The sequence below is a fragment of the Eucalyptus grandis genome, chromosome 10, assembly GCF_016545825.1.
Source record: "Eucalyptus grandis isolate ANBG69807.140 chromosome 10, ASM1654582v1, whole genome shotgun sequence".
Taxonomy (NCBI): domain Eukaryota; kingdom Viridiplantae; phylum Streptophyta; class Magnoliopsida; order Myrtales; family Myrtaceae; genus Eucalyptus; species Eucalyptus grandis.
In genome coordinates, this window is record NC_052621.1 from 3,361,118 (window position 1) to 3,377,818 (window position 16,701).

The following is a 16,701-nucleotide window of genomic DNA, read 5'->3' on the forward strand; positions in this document are numbered from 1 at the left end:
TGTAATTCTTATTGTACTTCTTATAAGGAGGAGTATGTTATGATGGTATGAATCACAATACAAGAATGACAACATGAAATGAATTGCAAAAATTGCATGTGACTCCGCAAATAAAGTTCTTGATATATAGGAGGTCGACATTCCCTTTGTAATTCCATAATTATCTTCTATCGTTTGATAGTTGTATGTTATGCTTCTCGTCCTAACTACATTTTCTCTCTCACCATTTCTCATTCTATACCCATGTATTCTTCTCCGACTCTAAAAAATGGGTCTAATTTGTGGTACCGGTCTTTTTTGTTTTTGAGAGTCAAAACAACATACATCATGTTAAAAAATGAAGGAGGAAAGAAAGGAAAATGTGGCTCCTCTTCTCCCCCTTTATGTGGCAATTCTTTACTCGGAAGGCAAAGCGATAAGATTTATAAAGGGGGAGGGAAAAAAAGAAAGAAGAAGAACAAAGAGAAGGGACCAAACTATCTAAAGGCGATGCATTTATACGCTGTATTCAATGGGAGTTACTGGTGAAATAATGACCTAGAGAAGGTATCTTGCATGTGGTGGGACTCCTACTTCACAGGCTTTGGTTTGGTATTCATGAGAATGAATCATCACTTCGAAGAAAAGGAAGTTTCTTTCCCTTGGATCTTTTATACACAGATGGGCCTTCCCCATAATTAATTTTCCCTTCTTTCTTTGGATCTTGAGAGGTTTTATAACAGGCTCTTTACGCTACATAGATTGCTAGGGAGAGGAGGGGACATGTGGGCGAGGAAGGGTGGTCACATATCACATGTTAGGACCTTGGTCATGCAATTGTGCCAGAAAAGAAAATGACAAAAATCACACTGTTGAGGGCTTAGTTCTCAATAAAAACCATGTGGGTTTTGCGCTTAGATCATGTAGGGATTGGTCAGGTGTCCTGGATGTCCTTGCTATCTTTTGAATGTTGGGTATGGTGCTCTTGATCTTTTATCCCATATCAATGGAGGTTCTGGGGATTTCTGAGACCCCATGGGCATTAAGTAAAAAGGAGAAACTTTTCTCCAAATTCGTTTTATAAATATAGATTAGGTCTATCCCGCTAATACAAGGAAAAGGGATAGGACGGATTTCACATTGGACCTGTAAACAAATTGAAAGAAAAAAAATCACATACACGTGTTCGATGTGTAGCCTTGAATGTGGCGAGATCCGTGTGGGGCCACTTGATTAAGCGTGTATATGAGCTTGGCTGCTCATTGCGCCGGATGCATCCAAGTACATCTTTCAATACATTCATAATGAGGAAATGTCAAGAGAAACTTCGCGAGTTGAATTCATTGACATCAAATTAGACCGATATTTATTCTGAAGTTTAATTCATTGAGTTATAAGTCAATATCTATTATACGTTGCTCCTTTTTATCCCAACGGTCTATTATGAGGTGTTTTGTCGACACGATATATTCTAGCTAAAGTTATCATTTGTATTTTTAAGAGCAAAAAAGGAATTGAAGTCATGAATTAAATCGAGCCTATTTTTTATTTATTTGTTATACTTTAGAACATGTGAAAAAGTTGGGTGAGATTTCATATTGCCACAAAATAGGAAAGCAAGAGAGCATAATTATAATCTGCAATTTGATTGTTACAATAATTAGCAATATATGGAGGAGGAAAGGTGGATGAAAGTAGGTACGAAGCTCTCAAACCTTGAAGCTATTGGCTCAAGTAACATTTTTATACAAGATGTTTTAAAATTCAATGCACTTGAGCGTCTTTTAGGGGGCACCACCAACTCCCTATTTTAGGCCGAAAAAATTGCAGGGAAAACTTAGGAAAAGGAGAAAAAGATATAAACTCATTATATCCGAATAGCGTTGGAAAAATACAATAGAATAATGCCGCATCAGATTGTTAGCAATTTATGGTTATGACTATCGGCCATCGACATGTGACATGATTAACGACGAAGAAAGCATAACTACCGCCACTTCAATATTACTAATTGTTTCTTAATTAGTGCCATCCAAAACCACTCTATTGTAATTTTACTCAGTAAACGAGAATCAAACATGTTAATACGTCAATTATTGTACAAATGATTAAATGTTGCATGTCGGAATTGTTCCCAAACGTCCTTCTTGAAGATTCTGAGATAGGACCGAGTCCTTATCAAGTCCAATCGGCGCGTTATTCGCGCATTTTCTTATACAATATCGAGAAACCCTTATTAAGAAAAAGCGTTCATTTTGACCGGTAGTTACTAAAGTGCGTTCGTTCATCAGATGATCTCCAAAAGCAGCATGACTCCTCCCTCAGCCGAGCCCCGCTCACTGCCGGCACGAGGAGGGCACGTGACCTCACTTTACCCCCTGGCAGAGCGCCGGGGAGCGCGGGACGACGCCGTTTTCGGGCCCCCTTCCGCCTTCCCCCCACTCCCCCCCCTTCTTCGTTACGTTTAAGGATGTGGGTTCCGTAACCGGCCGACGCGGGACACGTGGCGGGCCGCGGTGGATCCGCGGGGGGTGATTTTATAGACGTTAGTGTTACGGCAAAATTTAAGGGAGGGAGGAGGGGGAGGGTGACGTGTCCTTCCCATTTAATATTTCCAAATCGCCGCTCATCTCTCCTCCCTCTCCTCCCTCTGTCTCTCTCTCTCTTCACTTTCTCTCTCTAAGACCTCCTTCAAGTTTTTCGTTGCCCGTTTTGACATCTCTCCCTCTTCCCCCCCTCCTTCTCTCTCTCTCTCTCTCTCTATGTCCGTCTCTTTCTACCCTGTAACTTTCTGCGCAGCTTAGGTTTTTCGTTTCTTTGCTTGGAATTCAAGGAAGACGGAGCTCTCGGAAGGTATGGGCTTTTTGATTTTACTCCGAGAATGCGTGTAATTTTCGCAGGATTGGTTCGTTTGTGTTTTCGGGGGATGTGTTTTGTTGGGTCTTTTTTGTTCTCTCTCTCTTTTTCTTCTTTTTTTGGGTTTTGCGGTGCGGAAGCTTCGATCCGTTTCGTAATTTCAAAACCATTTTTTGACTTTGGTTTGAAGACGAAAGCTTGTTTGGTAGAGAAAGGGGGAGAGGGAAAGTGGGAGAAATGATTTGTTTTTGGTCTGTTGATTTGGGGTTTCTGGATTTGTCGAGGTTAGCGAGCTCGAGATGCGTCGGTGCCGAGCTCCTTTGGGGGCTGACTCTTTTCGAGGCTCTGCCCGCCGGATTTGCAAATTCGGGACAAATCTGGGCTTCCGAGGTTCGATTCATTGCTCTGCAGTTTATTTTCCTGTGGCAGCGTCGTTTATTGGAGTTAAGGTTGCCCGTGGTCTGGATTTTGAGCGGTTATTTTGGTTCTCTTTGGTCCTCTTTGGTCCATTCCTTTTCAGGGTGTTGAAGGAGGGATTTTGGTTTTGTTTGTTTTGTTCTGTTCTACGAATCTTTTGCTCGATTTATGCGAGCTCTTGTAACATAGGCTTGCTTAGAGAATGTTGAACTGAACAATTAATGTGCTACGGAAAGATAATTGTTGCTTCTGATGATTAAAACGTGTGCATCTATCTCTGGTTCGATGACTGTGTCTAATTTCCTCGGTGCATTTGTACAGTGAAGTTTGTTGGGCTTCAGATCTCTGATGGTCTTGATGGCAAGTTATAGACGATAAGCAGCTCTATCTGGGATGCAGTGGCCTCATTCTGATGGAATCCTCTGTTGGGAGATGATTCCCCTGATTCATGCGCTTTTTGTGCATTTGAAGCAGATGGACTGAAGGGTCTGATTTTTAGTGAGGAGGATGGCCATTGCGGGTCTGCACAATGTTTCGGTGCTTGATTCTTCTTTCCTCAGAGATTCTCAATCTTCAGGAGCCAGAGGACGGGCTGACCATGGGATGTCAGGCACTCGGGCGTCCTCCACACTGCAGATGTGGCGGGAGCTCGAGGATGAACATGCAGTGAGTCGTCAAGAGAGAATCGGTGAAGGATTGATCCATGAAACAAGTGATGTTTCAACTAATGATCTCTCAAGTCTCAACAGTTTTGAAGAAGGTGAGAGTGATGTGGTTGAGAATGGGAACGAGTCTGGAACATGGTCTGACAGTCAAGCCGTGTCACAAAATGAGACCTTGGAAAACAACAATCTCAGCCAGGAGCATTCTTCTGATTTAGGAGAAACCGAGAGAGAAAGAGTGAGGAAAATATTTCGTGAATGGATGAACAGTGGTGTTAGAGAGTGTGCATCCGACATTTCTCAAATTGCTGATCATCCAAGGGCACAATGGCTTGGGGAAACTGAGCAGGAGAGGGTTAGAATAATAAGGGAGTGGGTACAGACAAATAGTCAGAGAGGTCCTTGTGGTGACAGCAGAGAACAGGCCGCTGAAATTGGTGCTCAAATTGAACGGGTGCGTGATGGCTTGCTTGTGAATGGAAATGAAGTCCGAGCTGACAATAACAGACGAGGCATTCGCAGAGTATGTGGTAGACAGGTTCTACTCGACATGTTGAAGAAATCAGAGAGAGAAAGGCAAAGAGAGATCCAGGGGTTATTGCAGCAGCAGCCGGTTTCACAGTTTGCTCATCGCAACCGCATTCAGGTGCATATAGTGTATCTCTGTTGGAAGTTTCGCTATTCATATCTTAGTTTCTAGATGTAAATGTTGAGTCTTTACATTTTTGGATTCATAAAATTTCACTCAATGATGTAGGGTACAATAATGGAAATTGCATTTATTAGCGATTCCTTTGCTGTAGCAGTTGTTAAAGAAGCTGGATCTAAATAGTATTCGTTAAACAGGACTGAACTTCTAATTCTCTTCTTCACTGTGAAGCCTTTGCTGTTGCTTTTAAAGCATTTTGATGAGCAAGGCCTTGTTTATTATGACACGTAGACAGGGCCAAATGTCTTGTCCAATTGATCTTCTTAGATTTCTAAGTCCATGAACCTTAGTGAAGCTAACAAGCACCCAAGTCTTCCTCTTGCTCTTTGTTTTTGCATTCATCGCATTCTTCCCATGTCAAATCTGCAAAAAAAGAAAATCAGAAGTTTGTTGCATAGCTGGTGTATTTCTGAGATTAACTGACATACTGCATGTTCATGTGCAGTCATTGCTTAGGGGTAGATTTTTGCGAAATGAGAGGACAGTGAATGAAGGAACCAGTTCCTTGGCAGCTAGCGAACTGGGATTATTAAGGAAAAGACAGACAGTTTCTGGTCTCAGGTATGTTGTCTTGAGTGCTCTGTGAAGTTTAGATTTATGTCCCTTGAACTTGGAGCCAGTTTTTTTTTTTTTTTAATAGTATATTGTATTTCGTTTCTTTCTATTGCGTTTGCAGTCTGTTCTTCCATTATATTCATGATAATTAACTAGTTTGAACATTCCAAATTCTTATTCCTGGTATTTTTTCCCCTCATTAATGAATCAGGGAAGGATTTCTTTCCAGATTGGACAACTCTGTCAGTGGTGAAGTGAGCACTGACTTTGATAGCTCTTCTAGCAGTGAAATCAATGATAATCAGCAAGGACATGGTGGCCAAAATAATTTGCCCGTGGTCATGGATGATAATCTTGAAGGAACTCGGCCTTCTAATGCTGAAAGAAATATCTATGAGTTGTCACATGGTAGAGATAATTTAGGATCCATTAATCAAGAAGTTGGATCTGTGGATGTTGCTGAAGAAAGGCAGGTTGAAGTGCTAGCAAATGAGTCACACAACAAGCAACAGCCAGTTGCTGCTCAGTTGACGGATGTGGGTGGAAGTCAGGCAGACAGTTCACATGAAAGGGGTGATCGGTCACCCAATGAAATTGGGCAAATTGATGTCCCAGAGCATGCTTCTTCACATCTGATACGTGGAGTAGAGAGTGCCATTGGCGATGGGGCAGGATCCACTGCTAACACTGAAGAAATGCCAGAGGCAGGGCTTGTAAGTGAGTTGAGGAATAGTCAAATGTCAATTGTTGCTGGATCGATTGATATGGTTGATGGGGAGGTCAATGTACGTACTGATGAGCCATCTAGAGATTTGCAGATTGAATCTGGAGAACCTACTCATTCGGATCAAGTAAGCGAAGCACTCTATCGTCATTTTGAGACAGTACGAGAGGGAAACTCTGTCCATACTCTATTGGAACAGACAAGTTCTTTTGATGAAAATGCTGCTGAAAATGTAAGATGGCGAGTTTCAGCCATCCAAGTTCAAGATTGGCAAGAAAGCCGCTCGGAAAGTGAAGGGAGTGATCTCCATGAAGCAGGTGCCCAATCTAATGGACAAATTGGCAGTGCTGGTGAGGTTTCTGATGAATCTCCCTCAGAAACCACTGTTAATGAATGGTCGCAGGACCGATATGCAAATGAAGACATGGAAGGTAGCCCTCGAATGGAGTATGAGGTTGAAAATGGGATCAATAGTGTCCAAGAGGATGGGCAGAGTTGGTCTGAAGGTCATTCTGAACAGGAAGATGTTTCCAATGGAAGAGTTGGCACATTTTATTTACCAGATGATGATAATGTGTATAGCACGGAACTCAGGGAACTTCTGAGTAGGTAAGAATTTTATTTAACATAAATTTATGTTTGCCTGGCCCTTATAGTGGGAATTAAAAGATGACAGAAGTTATGTTGGTGCGCAGGAGGAGTGTTTCTAATCTTCTTCACAGTAGATTTCGCGAGAGTCTTGACCAACTGATACAATCATATGTAGAAAGGCAAGGTCAAGCTTCTGCAGATTGGGAGTTGCATGGTACATCTCCTACTCCTGCAACTGCAGAGGAGGAGTTGGAGCAGATGAGTGGAGAAAATGATGCTCAGATGGATGCTGTTGAGAACCCCTCATTTTCTCTACCACCATTTCCACCCCCTTCAATTCAGTCACGCTGGGACGAGGACTTGCACCATGATGGTTGGCCACAGCATGACATTCATCAACACATGGGAGTTGTATGTTATTTTTCTGATTCAATCTTGGAACTTTCATTTTTTTTAATGTCATCAACACAAATATGATTCTCTGTTAAATCTAGCTGTATACTCCTTTTTTTTTTTTTTTAATGTTCAGAACCCTGTGGGGGGAGAGAGACCTTTCATGGTTTCCAGTTCAACATTACTGCAATTTGTTGGTTTTATTGAAATTTCTTAGTTGGGCGGAGGATTTCCACCTGGCTCTGGTCTAAATGCAAAATAGTTGGCCTTGGACAAGACTTGTCTTAAGGCCTGATCAGCATCTTCACTAAAGTTTTAAATTGCTCTATGCCTGAACGTTTAGTGAAAACTGAAAACTTGTTTTCATTTTTTCTCTGACAAACCTTGGTGATAAGCCTTTGTTTTAGAAATGTGGTTGTGCTTTCTCATTTTGAGAATTGCTAGTAAAAAGTTAAACATCAATGTTTTGCTTGTTGAAGATTGAGAGATTTTATTCTGTTGCTCCTCTTAATTTTCAATAAATATTTGGATGTTCTGGAGTTGTGTTGTGATATTTCAGATTTGTTGCACCTTTTAGCATTGCCTAAATTTATCAGATGAAATTGTGAACTTGTGGCAGGAATGGGACATCATTAATGATTTGAGGGTGGATATGGCTCGGCTTCAGCAGCGGATGAATAATATGCAAAGGATGCTTGAGGCTTGCATGGACATGCAACTTGAGTTGCAGCGTTCAATTAAGCAAGAAGTGTCCGCGGCACTAAATCGCCCAGCGGGCTCACAAGGTTTGCATTTCCTGAGATTGCAGTTGTTTAGATATTGGGTGTTTTCCCACCACCAAATCTTTTTCAGCATATGAAACCGGAGGTTCTTTCTTTTCTTAATATGTTTATGTTTTTGAGGAACATACTGTGTCATCCTTAAAATGCTTTGGTTGCCTATAGGCCTATTTGGCATTTGCAGTTGCCTGCAAATTGGGACATTTTCCATCTTCTGTGGTCAAGCAATTCTCATGTCATGTTGTCTGTTGCAGGTGCATGTGTAGGTGGCGGTCTGATGGATGACGAATCTAGGTGGGATTCTGTGAGAAAAGGGAGTTGCTGTATATGTCACGACAACAACATTGATTCTTTATTGTACAGGTAGCCCCTGAAGTCTTTATCTTCCCAGTGCAGATTTGGGGCATCTTGCATCACGAATGATTTGAGCTCATTGTTACTCCAATCCCCTGTCAATTTGCTTATATAAATGCTCCATGTTGCAGATGTGGTCACATGTGCACGTGTTCCAAATGTGCGAATGACTTAGTTCAGAGTCAAGGGAAGTGCCCAATGTGCTGGGCACCCATTGTTGAGGTTATACGTGCTTATTTTATTTCATAGCTGCCAGGCCAGGAAGAGAAATATCACTTTACTGACAACTGCATTCCTCGCGCCTGCTCAAGACTCCTTCAGGTATTGTTCTTTCTGAGACTCTCGTGCACCATCTTTACAAGAATCAACGATTGTGAATTGTGCTGAAAGAATTTATCCATAAACCGAAATGCCAAGAAAGAAGGCTATGATTAGTTAGGTAAAGACAATGATAATATCTGGAACAGCGGTTGAGAAAATTCGTTCTCATTCATGATGATGGCTACGAACACCGAATCTGGTTCTGGCTGTATTTATATTCATGGTGATTCTGTCATCCTGTGCAGGTTTTCAAGAACTGAGTTTGATGCTTGAAAGACAGGTGAGGGCTGTGATAGTCTTGGAGTTCAATGTCTTCTTCTTTAGCTTCACACTTTTATCTCCGTCGATGCCATGGTTCTTCCGAGCAACGGCTAGGTTCACCGGTTCAGTACAGAGAACCAAAAGAAACGAAAAAAAGATGATTGGTTGTAGTCTGTTAAAAGGTGGAGTGTGCAAGCATTAATTCCCTAATAATCATAGAATTAATTTTGCCCCCCACTTTTTCAAGCTATTCTTTTGAATATTACTTGTGACTTTTGTCACGAAAAGGAATGTATTATAACTTATGCGAGGGTGTTGACAACATCATAGCTGCTTTGCCTTCCATCTCTCTCTCTCTCTCTCTCTCTCTCTCTCTCTGTGTCTTATCTTTAGGTGTCCAAACGCCACAAGAAATGACCTTGTTACGTACTTGCTGGAATTCAATATCTGTCTCAATTGTTTAATAGAGTCGTCAACATGTGCCAATCAGTCGTTCCTGGTGATGGCCATAGGCAAGGCGGTCCATTCGGCTTGCCTGCCGAAGCCCGCCTATGGCCTGAATGAGTCCTCGACTCGTTGCCTTCGCGCGCTTGGCTAGCACCATTTGGGCACACGCCTGAGCCCGCCGGCCTGCCATGATTAGGTCTAATTGCTTTACTCAAGATGTGAAGTCTTTCAAATCGGTCCATAAATTGAGACTCCATCGTGATGGAACAGGGAGTTTCATCGGTAGCGAATTGTAAGTATACAAATATTTCATGAATTGTTCAAAGCCGACAGCCTCTTTACATTCACACGTGCGAGGGAACAAAAAAAACACATGTACGGAACCGCACGGGCCCCTCAGAAACTCATCGTCCTCTCCAAGGAACGCCCCTCCCACGCTAAGGTGCTCGACCAACTGCTGCTCCTCCTCACACCCGATCCTCCCCCTCCTCCGCCGCCCCGGATCTCCAGACACGTGTCGCCGCTCGCGGCCGTCGATCCGCCCCCGAGCTCGCTCGCGGTCCGAGCCGCCTCCATCAACCGCGCGTCCCTGCAGACGGGGCACGACACGTGCGCGCACAGCCACCGGTCGATGCAGTCCGCGTGGAACACGTGCGAGCACCGCGGGATGGCCTTCACCACCTCCTCCTCCTCGAAGTCGCTCAGGCACACGGCGCACTCCGCCTGGTACTTCGCGCCGCCCCCGCCGTAGGCGAACGCCGGCAGCGACCGGATGACGGCGGGGTCGAGGCCCTTGCGCGCCGCCGAGCACGGCGGGCGCCCCCCCGGCGGCGCGTGCGGCGGGCTCGGCCCCCTGGGGCCGCCGCGGCGGAGGGGGCGGCGGGCCCGGCGGGAGGCTGCGGCGGCGTCGGCGCCCTCGGCGAAGCGGCGGATGTAGAGGGAGAAGAAGCCCATGAAGAAGAGGGCGGTGAGGAGGACGAGGACGGTGAGGCCGACGGAGGAGTCGAAGGGGGTTGGTTAGGGGCGGCCGCAGGGGGTCTCCGATCGAGGCTGACGGTGGGTTAGCGGCGGCGGAGGAGAAGGGGGTTGGGAGGGGAGGGTCGGCGGGTCTTCATCGTTTGGGAGGAAGAGGAGCTTGCGGAAGTGGGGTTTCATCTGGTGATGAGAAGGTGGCGGGTGAGATATTACGGTGAGTCAAGGCGGGAGTGATCAGTAAGTTTGAGGAAGGAGTAAGGAGAGATGGAGTGAAGGCGAAAGAGCTTTCCAGAGAGAGAGAGAGAGAGAGAGAGTGAGTTAAGGTTTGGAGAGTTTGATGGAGCCTATTTCTACCATGTCGGCAGATACGAGAATGGTAGAAGTTGAATTATTGGAAACAGACAAGAAAACAGTACCGCTAGTGAAGTGAAGTGAAGTGAAGGAGTGGGGAAGGATCAGTCAAATTAAGGTTATGTTGACGTGGGTTTTGCCTTACAATCAAAATATTTAAACGACCTTCGATCAATTTTATCAGGCTGACATTTCATATGAGAGAGTCCATGTTATATATAAGTAAGCATCCATATTTAAATGATCATCACATTATATGATTATTTCAAATATTCTTTTTGAGAGTTTGACCTACATCTTTAAATAGTTTTTGTTGTTACAAAGTCCAATCTAAAATCTTAAGTTAATAGGTAAAAGAAAACTATATGAATATAAAGAGTATTTAAGATTCTAAATCAAGCAATGTTCAATAAATTTTAACATCCATTTTATATGGTTATTTTGAGTATTCTTTTTGAAGGCTTGACCCATATGAAATATGCATAATTATTTAAAAACAAAAACATAAATCTCTAAAGTCATATACTGCACGTACCGCAAAAAAAAGTGATTAATAAGTTTGACCTCTTGAGTTCATTTGTAGCTTAACTGTAATGATCTCAAGCAGCTTGAATATCTTAGTTTTCTATTCAAGCAAAACTCAAGAAACAAATTTCATGTTTGACCGAGTTCGAGTTGTTTTGAGCGCGAAGCATGATATCGAGATGGTTCTCATCCAACCTACTATGTTAAAAGGGTATTGAGCTATAAGGAGAATCTTTCTTTTTTCATCTTGATTATAACTAGTCTGACAAGAAGGTAGCTAGGTGCTGCTTCTCGTTTAATCCAGTAGAACGTGGATGCCTCCATAATCCCACGTCCTCGGTGCAAAACCTACTTTCGAAGAGTTGAACCCTGATGCTGATGATGGTGTTGCTGAGAGCGGCTCGCGGCATTGGACCCCATCGGCGGTCCGTCAGTCATCGAAGGTTGTGCCAGACCCTTCTGAGCCAGGTTCCAAAAAACTTACTGTCCCACCAAGGTATCTGCTTAAATGATAGATATCAATCCATCCTTGGATTCTCATAAATACTTCCTCATGCTTTTCCCGTGAAAAGTGCTACATCAATCAAGTGAAAGACAGTGAAATCTTCTGCGAAAATTGTCGAGGAAAAGAGGAAACCGCACCCCATGTTACAAGACTATCCAGGGCCTTTTAACACCCGGCCAATACTTTTTTGGTGCGGCAATATTCTTGGGTCGTATAGTATCGGGTGACCACTGAAGTGGTGAATGATCGAGTCAAAGTTGAGTCGATACAATGCCAAACTCAAGCTTTAACTCGGCTTGCGCAAGCAGTGCTTGAAAGTGGACCCAAGTTGATGCATCTAGTCTTCGTGCTCAAGCTTGAATGTTACGTAAGTTTTAAGGACCATGTGTCCATTTTCGCATGGGAACTCAGGTGAAGTCGATTAGACTTACGAGCTTGTCGAGAAGCGCTCTTGCTACTTTGAAGTCGACCTGACAGCATACTCCGACTTTGATCAAGTGTACTTTCAGTTCAAATGGCAGAAAGCTGGTGAGGGTAGCCGGAGATCTTAGATGGTTGATGGTGGTTAGCACCTTCTAATAACATCTTTGTCTCAATGTATAGGTGGTGCTTGTATACGCACTTTTTCCATTTTTGGTTCATTAGCTTGTGTTATAGATTAGAAATTTTCTGAGAAATTGCACCTGGTTAACATTCTTTATACAAAGCACATCTCTCTTACAATAAGTTTTTTTTTTTTTGAACAGACATCTCTTACAATAAGTTGAGCGATACAAAAACTGCATCCATTTCTGTTCTACATTTCTATCAACTCTTCGTTCTGACTATTTTGTTGAAGGGTTTTTATTATCTTCTCTAGTTACAGCAAGGTTGTTGCTTACACATAAAATATCCCTATTTCGTTCTGACTATGTAATGATGACATATATTGGTAATTCTCTGGGAGTCATTATTAAGAATTCTCCCAATTATCAACGAGTTTGATTATTTTACCCTAATATATAGTGTGAACTCTTTATTTATAAAGGCGATAGATTCACATGAAATAAGATACGTAGCAAATAACTTATATGAAAAACAAACGAAAAATCTTACAAATGCATGGACTAGTTTTAAATGCGATGTCTCTCATCCAGCGTGCTTAGTTAGACTATCAAAGATGGATTTACTGAAAGAACTACTAAGCTCTTTTTAGTAAATGAACTTATGCCTGAGACCTACTCGAACACGTAAGATCGGTCATTTTTGAACTTAAAAAGCCAACACGCAAATTTCAAAAGAGTCTTCTACGCCACATAAACAAGCCCTAAATCCCTATTACACAGACAAAAATGAGTTAAGGGTTCCCACCTACGGAAATCAAAACACAGAAATCACGATCACAAAATACAAATTCACCATCACCAAAAAGTCCGAAAAGAAAAAACACTCAGTCAAAGAACCACATAGCCAGCTCTAAATGAAACCATCCTAAGGCTTGGACTTGGCACCACCACCACCGCCACCGTCATGCTCCATGTAATTTGTCACGGCCTTAGCCCCCTCCGCAATGGCATGCCGCCCGAGCTCGCCGGGGAGCACCAGCCGGACTGCGCCCTGGATGTCCCGCGACGACAGAGTCTTGATCCCCGCGTAGCTCGACAGCCTCGCTGCCTCAGCGGCCAGCCTCTCAAACATGTCGTTCATGTAGCCATTGAGCACTTCCATTGCGGCTGACGATATCCCGAGCCCCGGATGCACCTGCTTAAGCACCCGGAACACGTACCTCTTGTACTGCTCCTCCCCACCTCCTTCCCCGACTCTCCGCCTCCGCCTCCGTCGCCCTCCCCTTGCCTTCTCGTCCACTTCTCTGGCTCTCTTTGGCTGGTTCTTTGCCTCGACGTCTTCTTGCTCTCTGCGGTCCTTCTTGCCTTCTTGCGTTGTTTTCTGGCGTTGGGTCTTGTCTTTTGCCTCCGGTTGGCTAGGCGTTGGAGGTGCTTCAGTGGCGGTTTCTTTCTGTGGTGGCTGCTGCACGGGGATTTCGACTGTCTCTTGTTCGGCTTCTTCCGCCAACTTGTCTTCCACCGTTACGGTGGTCTTCACGACCTCTTTCTCCGATTCTTGCTGCGGTGTTTCGACGCCATTTTCAGCTTCGGCAGCCAATTTCTGATCCTTCTCGACGAGAGTGACCTCGACAGTTTCTTGGACCACCTTCTTCGTTGTCTTGACGACCTTGGCCTTACGCTTCGGAGCCATTAGCGTCTCTCTCTTCTCGAGCTTTCTTTCTATAGTGGTCAGAGCTCCTCTTTTTCCCTCGCTTTGGAAGCAATTTGAAAATGGTGGAACTGAAGATGACCGGGGGTTTTAGTAAACGGAAGATTTCTGAGAGAAGGGCGTGGGTTGTCGGGGGGGTTCTGGAGGAGGACACGTGGAGGACACTTGTCGAAGAGCGCCAGCGATGGGATGACTACGTGGGGTAAAAGTAAACAGTAAGAGAGACAGACGAGGTGCTTCTGGATAGGTTTCCGCCAGGTAACACCTGTGGGATTTGTCTCAGTTTCCCTTCACTTTAAACTTACTATTTTCATTTGCTTTTTTCGTGATTAGTGAACATAATCGTAGAGAGTGGAAGAGGTCTTGACTCGACGCTCGAGTAAACGGCAGAATTTTCCAGCATCGTCATCGGGATTAGTGGATTGGGACATGCATATACATTTCTCTAAACTTTAGATGATAAGGGGTAGGCCCAGTTACCTCAATAGTAAAAGTTTAGCTCTAAGTTTTGTTGAAGTCGGATTATATTGGGCTTTGTTTGGACAGCTTTGTTTTCTACAAGCGATACCATCGATTGTAGGTACAAGTAAAGATTTTGATGCAGACAAATAGTTTTTGTTCATGAAAATGCCCACTAAACATGTAGTTGACACTTCAACATATAGTAAGGATATACAGCTTCCTCTCGCCAAAGAATCTATGTATATATAATAACTTAATTAAGAAAGTTATTATTCTTGACAGCTATGGACAGCTATAGAGACATAATCAACTCTGAATCAAAGCTACTATCTATTGTAAAGTTTCTTTATCCCTTCTGCAACCTACAAAACCCAAATGCCCTCATATAAAGTTTTGTTCGACCACTGTCAAATACATGCTCAACAACACGAAACTTTGTTATGTTATAAATTATACTAATTCCTTATCGACATTGGAACTAAGAAGGACAGTTGGGCCAACAAACATCCGTCTCGTTTGTATTTTGGATACCTTTATAACCGTTGAAGACTGTTGAAGTGATGAATTCCTGAAATTTAAAGGGCGTGGGGGACAAAGAAATTGTTGAAGTTACCATTTTAATATCTAGTATCAACCCATTTGATGTTAAAAAAATCTTTTGCAGGAAGGTTGGCTAGAGATTTCTTGTAAAAACACTAGTCCCGCACTTCTGAAATCCATAAAGCCGGATAGATTGCCTGGCTTGCATGGTTTACTACCTCGTCCATTCCCAAGCTGGCCACCCTCTCCTCAAGAACCCCGATATCCTTCGAGTTAAGCTTGTTGATCAAAGTAATACTCGAAATGGTCGACGTCGGTTTCACCGCCAGGTCAATCATCACCATGTAAGGCACCACCCCTTTCACAAAATCTCCTGCCCGGCAGCGCCAGGGTGCGGAAGAGGAAGTCGACACAGCCTTTGCCCCCTTCGTCGGACAGCACCATCTGGGTGCTGTCGTCCAGCGGCAGCTTCAAGCTCACTTTGCCTGCCTTCATATCTTTTGAACTTCTCGATCTAGCGAGAGAGAGATAGGAACAACTTACTTGCTTGTGCTCTTTTTCTGTACGTACAGCGATAGATGCATTGTAAAGTCAAGTCTATGTATACCAAGAATGTGCTTCTATTACCATGCTTGCGAGGGGTAATCATTTCTCTGATCTGCACGACATGCTAAAGTTGACACATGTTCTAACAATACAAAACTAGAATTTGGGCGAGACAATTCCACATCCCTGGATAAGTAATAAGCTGGCATTGAAACCTCAAGATGACGTCTGTTTAACTGCCAATTTTGCCTTCTACTCGAGTTTCCCTTGTGTTAGGAAAGAGAGATGCAAGACTAATGCACTCGGTTGAGCAAAGGCGTGCTTAGGAGCAAATTCGCCCTTTCAGTTCCCTTAGTCGATATGAAAAACCGTCGTATCAAAGACAAAAGCATGCTTAGGAGGAAGTAGTGGCCTAAGTGCTAGTCCAACTATTTGTCCTCAAGATGGTATAGTTGTCTCGTTAAAAGGAAGACTTTCTTCCTTCTCCATTCCCTACGTGCGCGGCTGAGCAATGTGCGAAACTTCTCAAGCCCAAAATTTTAGCTGAAGGATTTTCTCGTGCAACAGCCATAAGAATGTCTATAATTAAAGCTCAATGTTGAGCTCAAAACAAAGAAGCCATAGAGCCCAAACGTGAGGAGAGGGAGAGGGAGAGGGAGAGGGAGAGGGAGAGAGAGGGAGGGAGGGAGGGAGGAAGGGGGGGGAGAGAGAGAGAGAGAGAGAGAGAGTGGAATCAGAGTGGGTTGTGGAGAGTGTGGTCGAGAGAAGTTCGTTTTACAACCAACGTGTTTGAGAGAATGTTGGAACGAGAGATTGCCGCTATTGCCGCTGTTGCTGCTGTTGGTGGGAAGGTCCAAGAAAAGATTGTCCAAGCGAAGGACACTTGTGCGAGGGCTAAGAGAGCTTCCTCGAAGGATCTCATGTACTTCTTCAAAGAGAGAGAGAGAGAGAGAGAGACTCGCCAAAATGAAATCCGTGATGGACGATTTCCACGAGGAGTTGAAGGAGCAATTTGACGAGGTTAAAGAGTCGCTCTTTGGAGAATTCTCGAGTGCACGAAAGAGGTGATACCCTTGAGACCTTGACCGGTGATCTTCAAGAGGAGCTTGAGATTGTCGAGGATGAATTTAAAGCTTACAAGTTAGTCATGGCAAGTGAGCTAGAGATGATCAAAGATGAACTCAAGGCTTGCAAAACTGTCAGGGTACAAGGAGTGGTCACCTTGATGCCGAGTCCAAGAGTGGATGCTCCTAAGTCAAAGGAGTTCAAGGGAGACCAGTCTGCCAAAGAGTGGACAACTTCATATGGGGCTTCGAGCAATACTTCGATGCCATGGGAATTAAGGATGATGGGACTAAGGTATGAACTATGACTATGTATTTGACTGATGTTACTTTGCTTTAGTGGCGGGATTGGCGTAATGATAAAAGGCAGGGAGCCAAACCGATCATTCAATGGTCCAATTTTGTTGCCACTTTCTACGAGCAATTCTTCTC

General features: G+C 43.8%; 3 protein-coding genes across 5 annotated transcripts; 1 reads left to right on the top strand and 2 right to left on the bottom strand.

Annotated features, from left to right (window-relative positions):
- The first annotated feature begins 2,613 nt into the window (after nucleotides 1-2,613).
- LOC104421236 lies at nucleotides 2,614-8,946 on the top strand. Of its 3 annotated transcripts, XM_010033126.3 has the most exons (10): nucleotides 2,614-2,832; nucleotides 3,125-3,225; nucleotides 3,574-4,560; nucleotides 5,069-5,184; nucleotides 5,390-6,511; nucleotides 6,598-6,904; nucleotides 7,506-7,671; nucleotides 7,920-8,028; nucleotides 8,151-8,340; nucleotides 8,586-8,946. In XM_010033126.3, the coding sequence occupies exons 3-9, from the start codon at nucleotides 3,760-3,762 to the stop codon at nucleotides 8,266-8,268; spliced, it is 2,739 nt and encodes a 912-aa protein (XP_010031428.2). In that variant the 5' UTR covers nucleotides 2,614-2,832; nucleotides 3,125-3,225; nucleotides 3,574-3,759; the 3' UTR covers nucleotides 8,269-8,340; nucleotides 8,586-8,946. The 3 variants fall into 3 exon arrangements, with proteins under 3 accessions (XP_010031428.2, XP_010031426.2, XP_039159529.1); XM_010033124.3 differs by lacking the exon at nucleotides 3,125-3,225; XM_039303595.1 differs by lacking the exon at nucleotides 2,614-2,832 and having other exon boundaries at nucleotides 2,912-3,225.
- Nucleotides 8,947-9,267: 321 nt separating this feature from the next.
- On the bottom strand, nucleotides 9,268-10,065 carry LOC108955775 (RING-H2 finger protein ATL57; the record flags this gene model as incomplete). The annotated part of the gene is made up of 1 exon (XM_018864170.2): nucleotides 9,268-10,065. A coding segment is annotated over one exon (621 nt), but the record flags the coding sequence as incomplete, so codon positions are not given.
- Nucleotides 10,066-12,783: 2,718 nt separating this feature from the next.
- Nucleotides 12,784-13,686, bottom strand: LOC104423383 (histone H2B.5-like). Its single transcript, XM_010035880.2, has one exon. The coding sequence runs from the start codon at nucleotides 13,637-13,639 to the stop codon at nucleotides 12,875-12,877; it is 765 nt and encodes a 254-aa protein (XP_010034182.2). The 5' UTR covers nucleotides 13,640-13,686; the 3' UTR covers nucleotides 12,784-12,874.
- Between the last annotated feature and the right edge of the window lie 3,015 nt (nucleotides 13,687-16,701).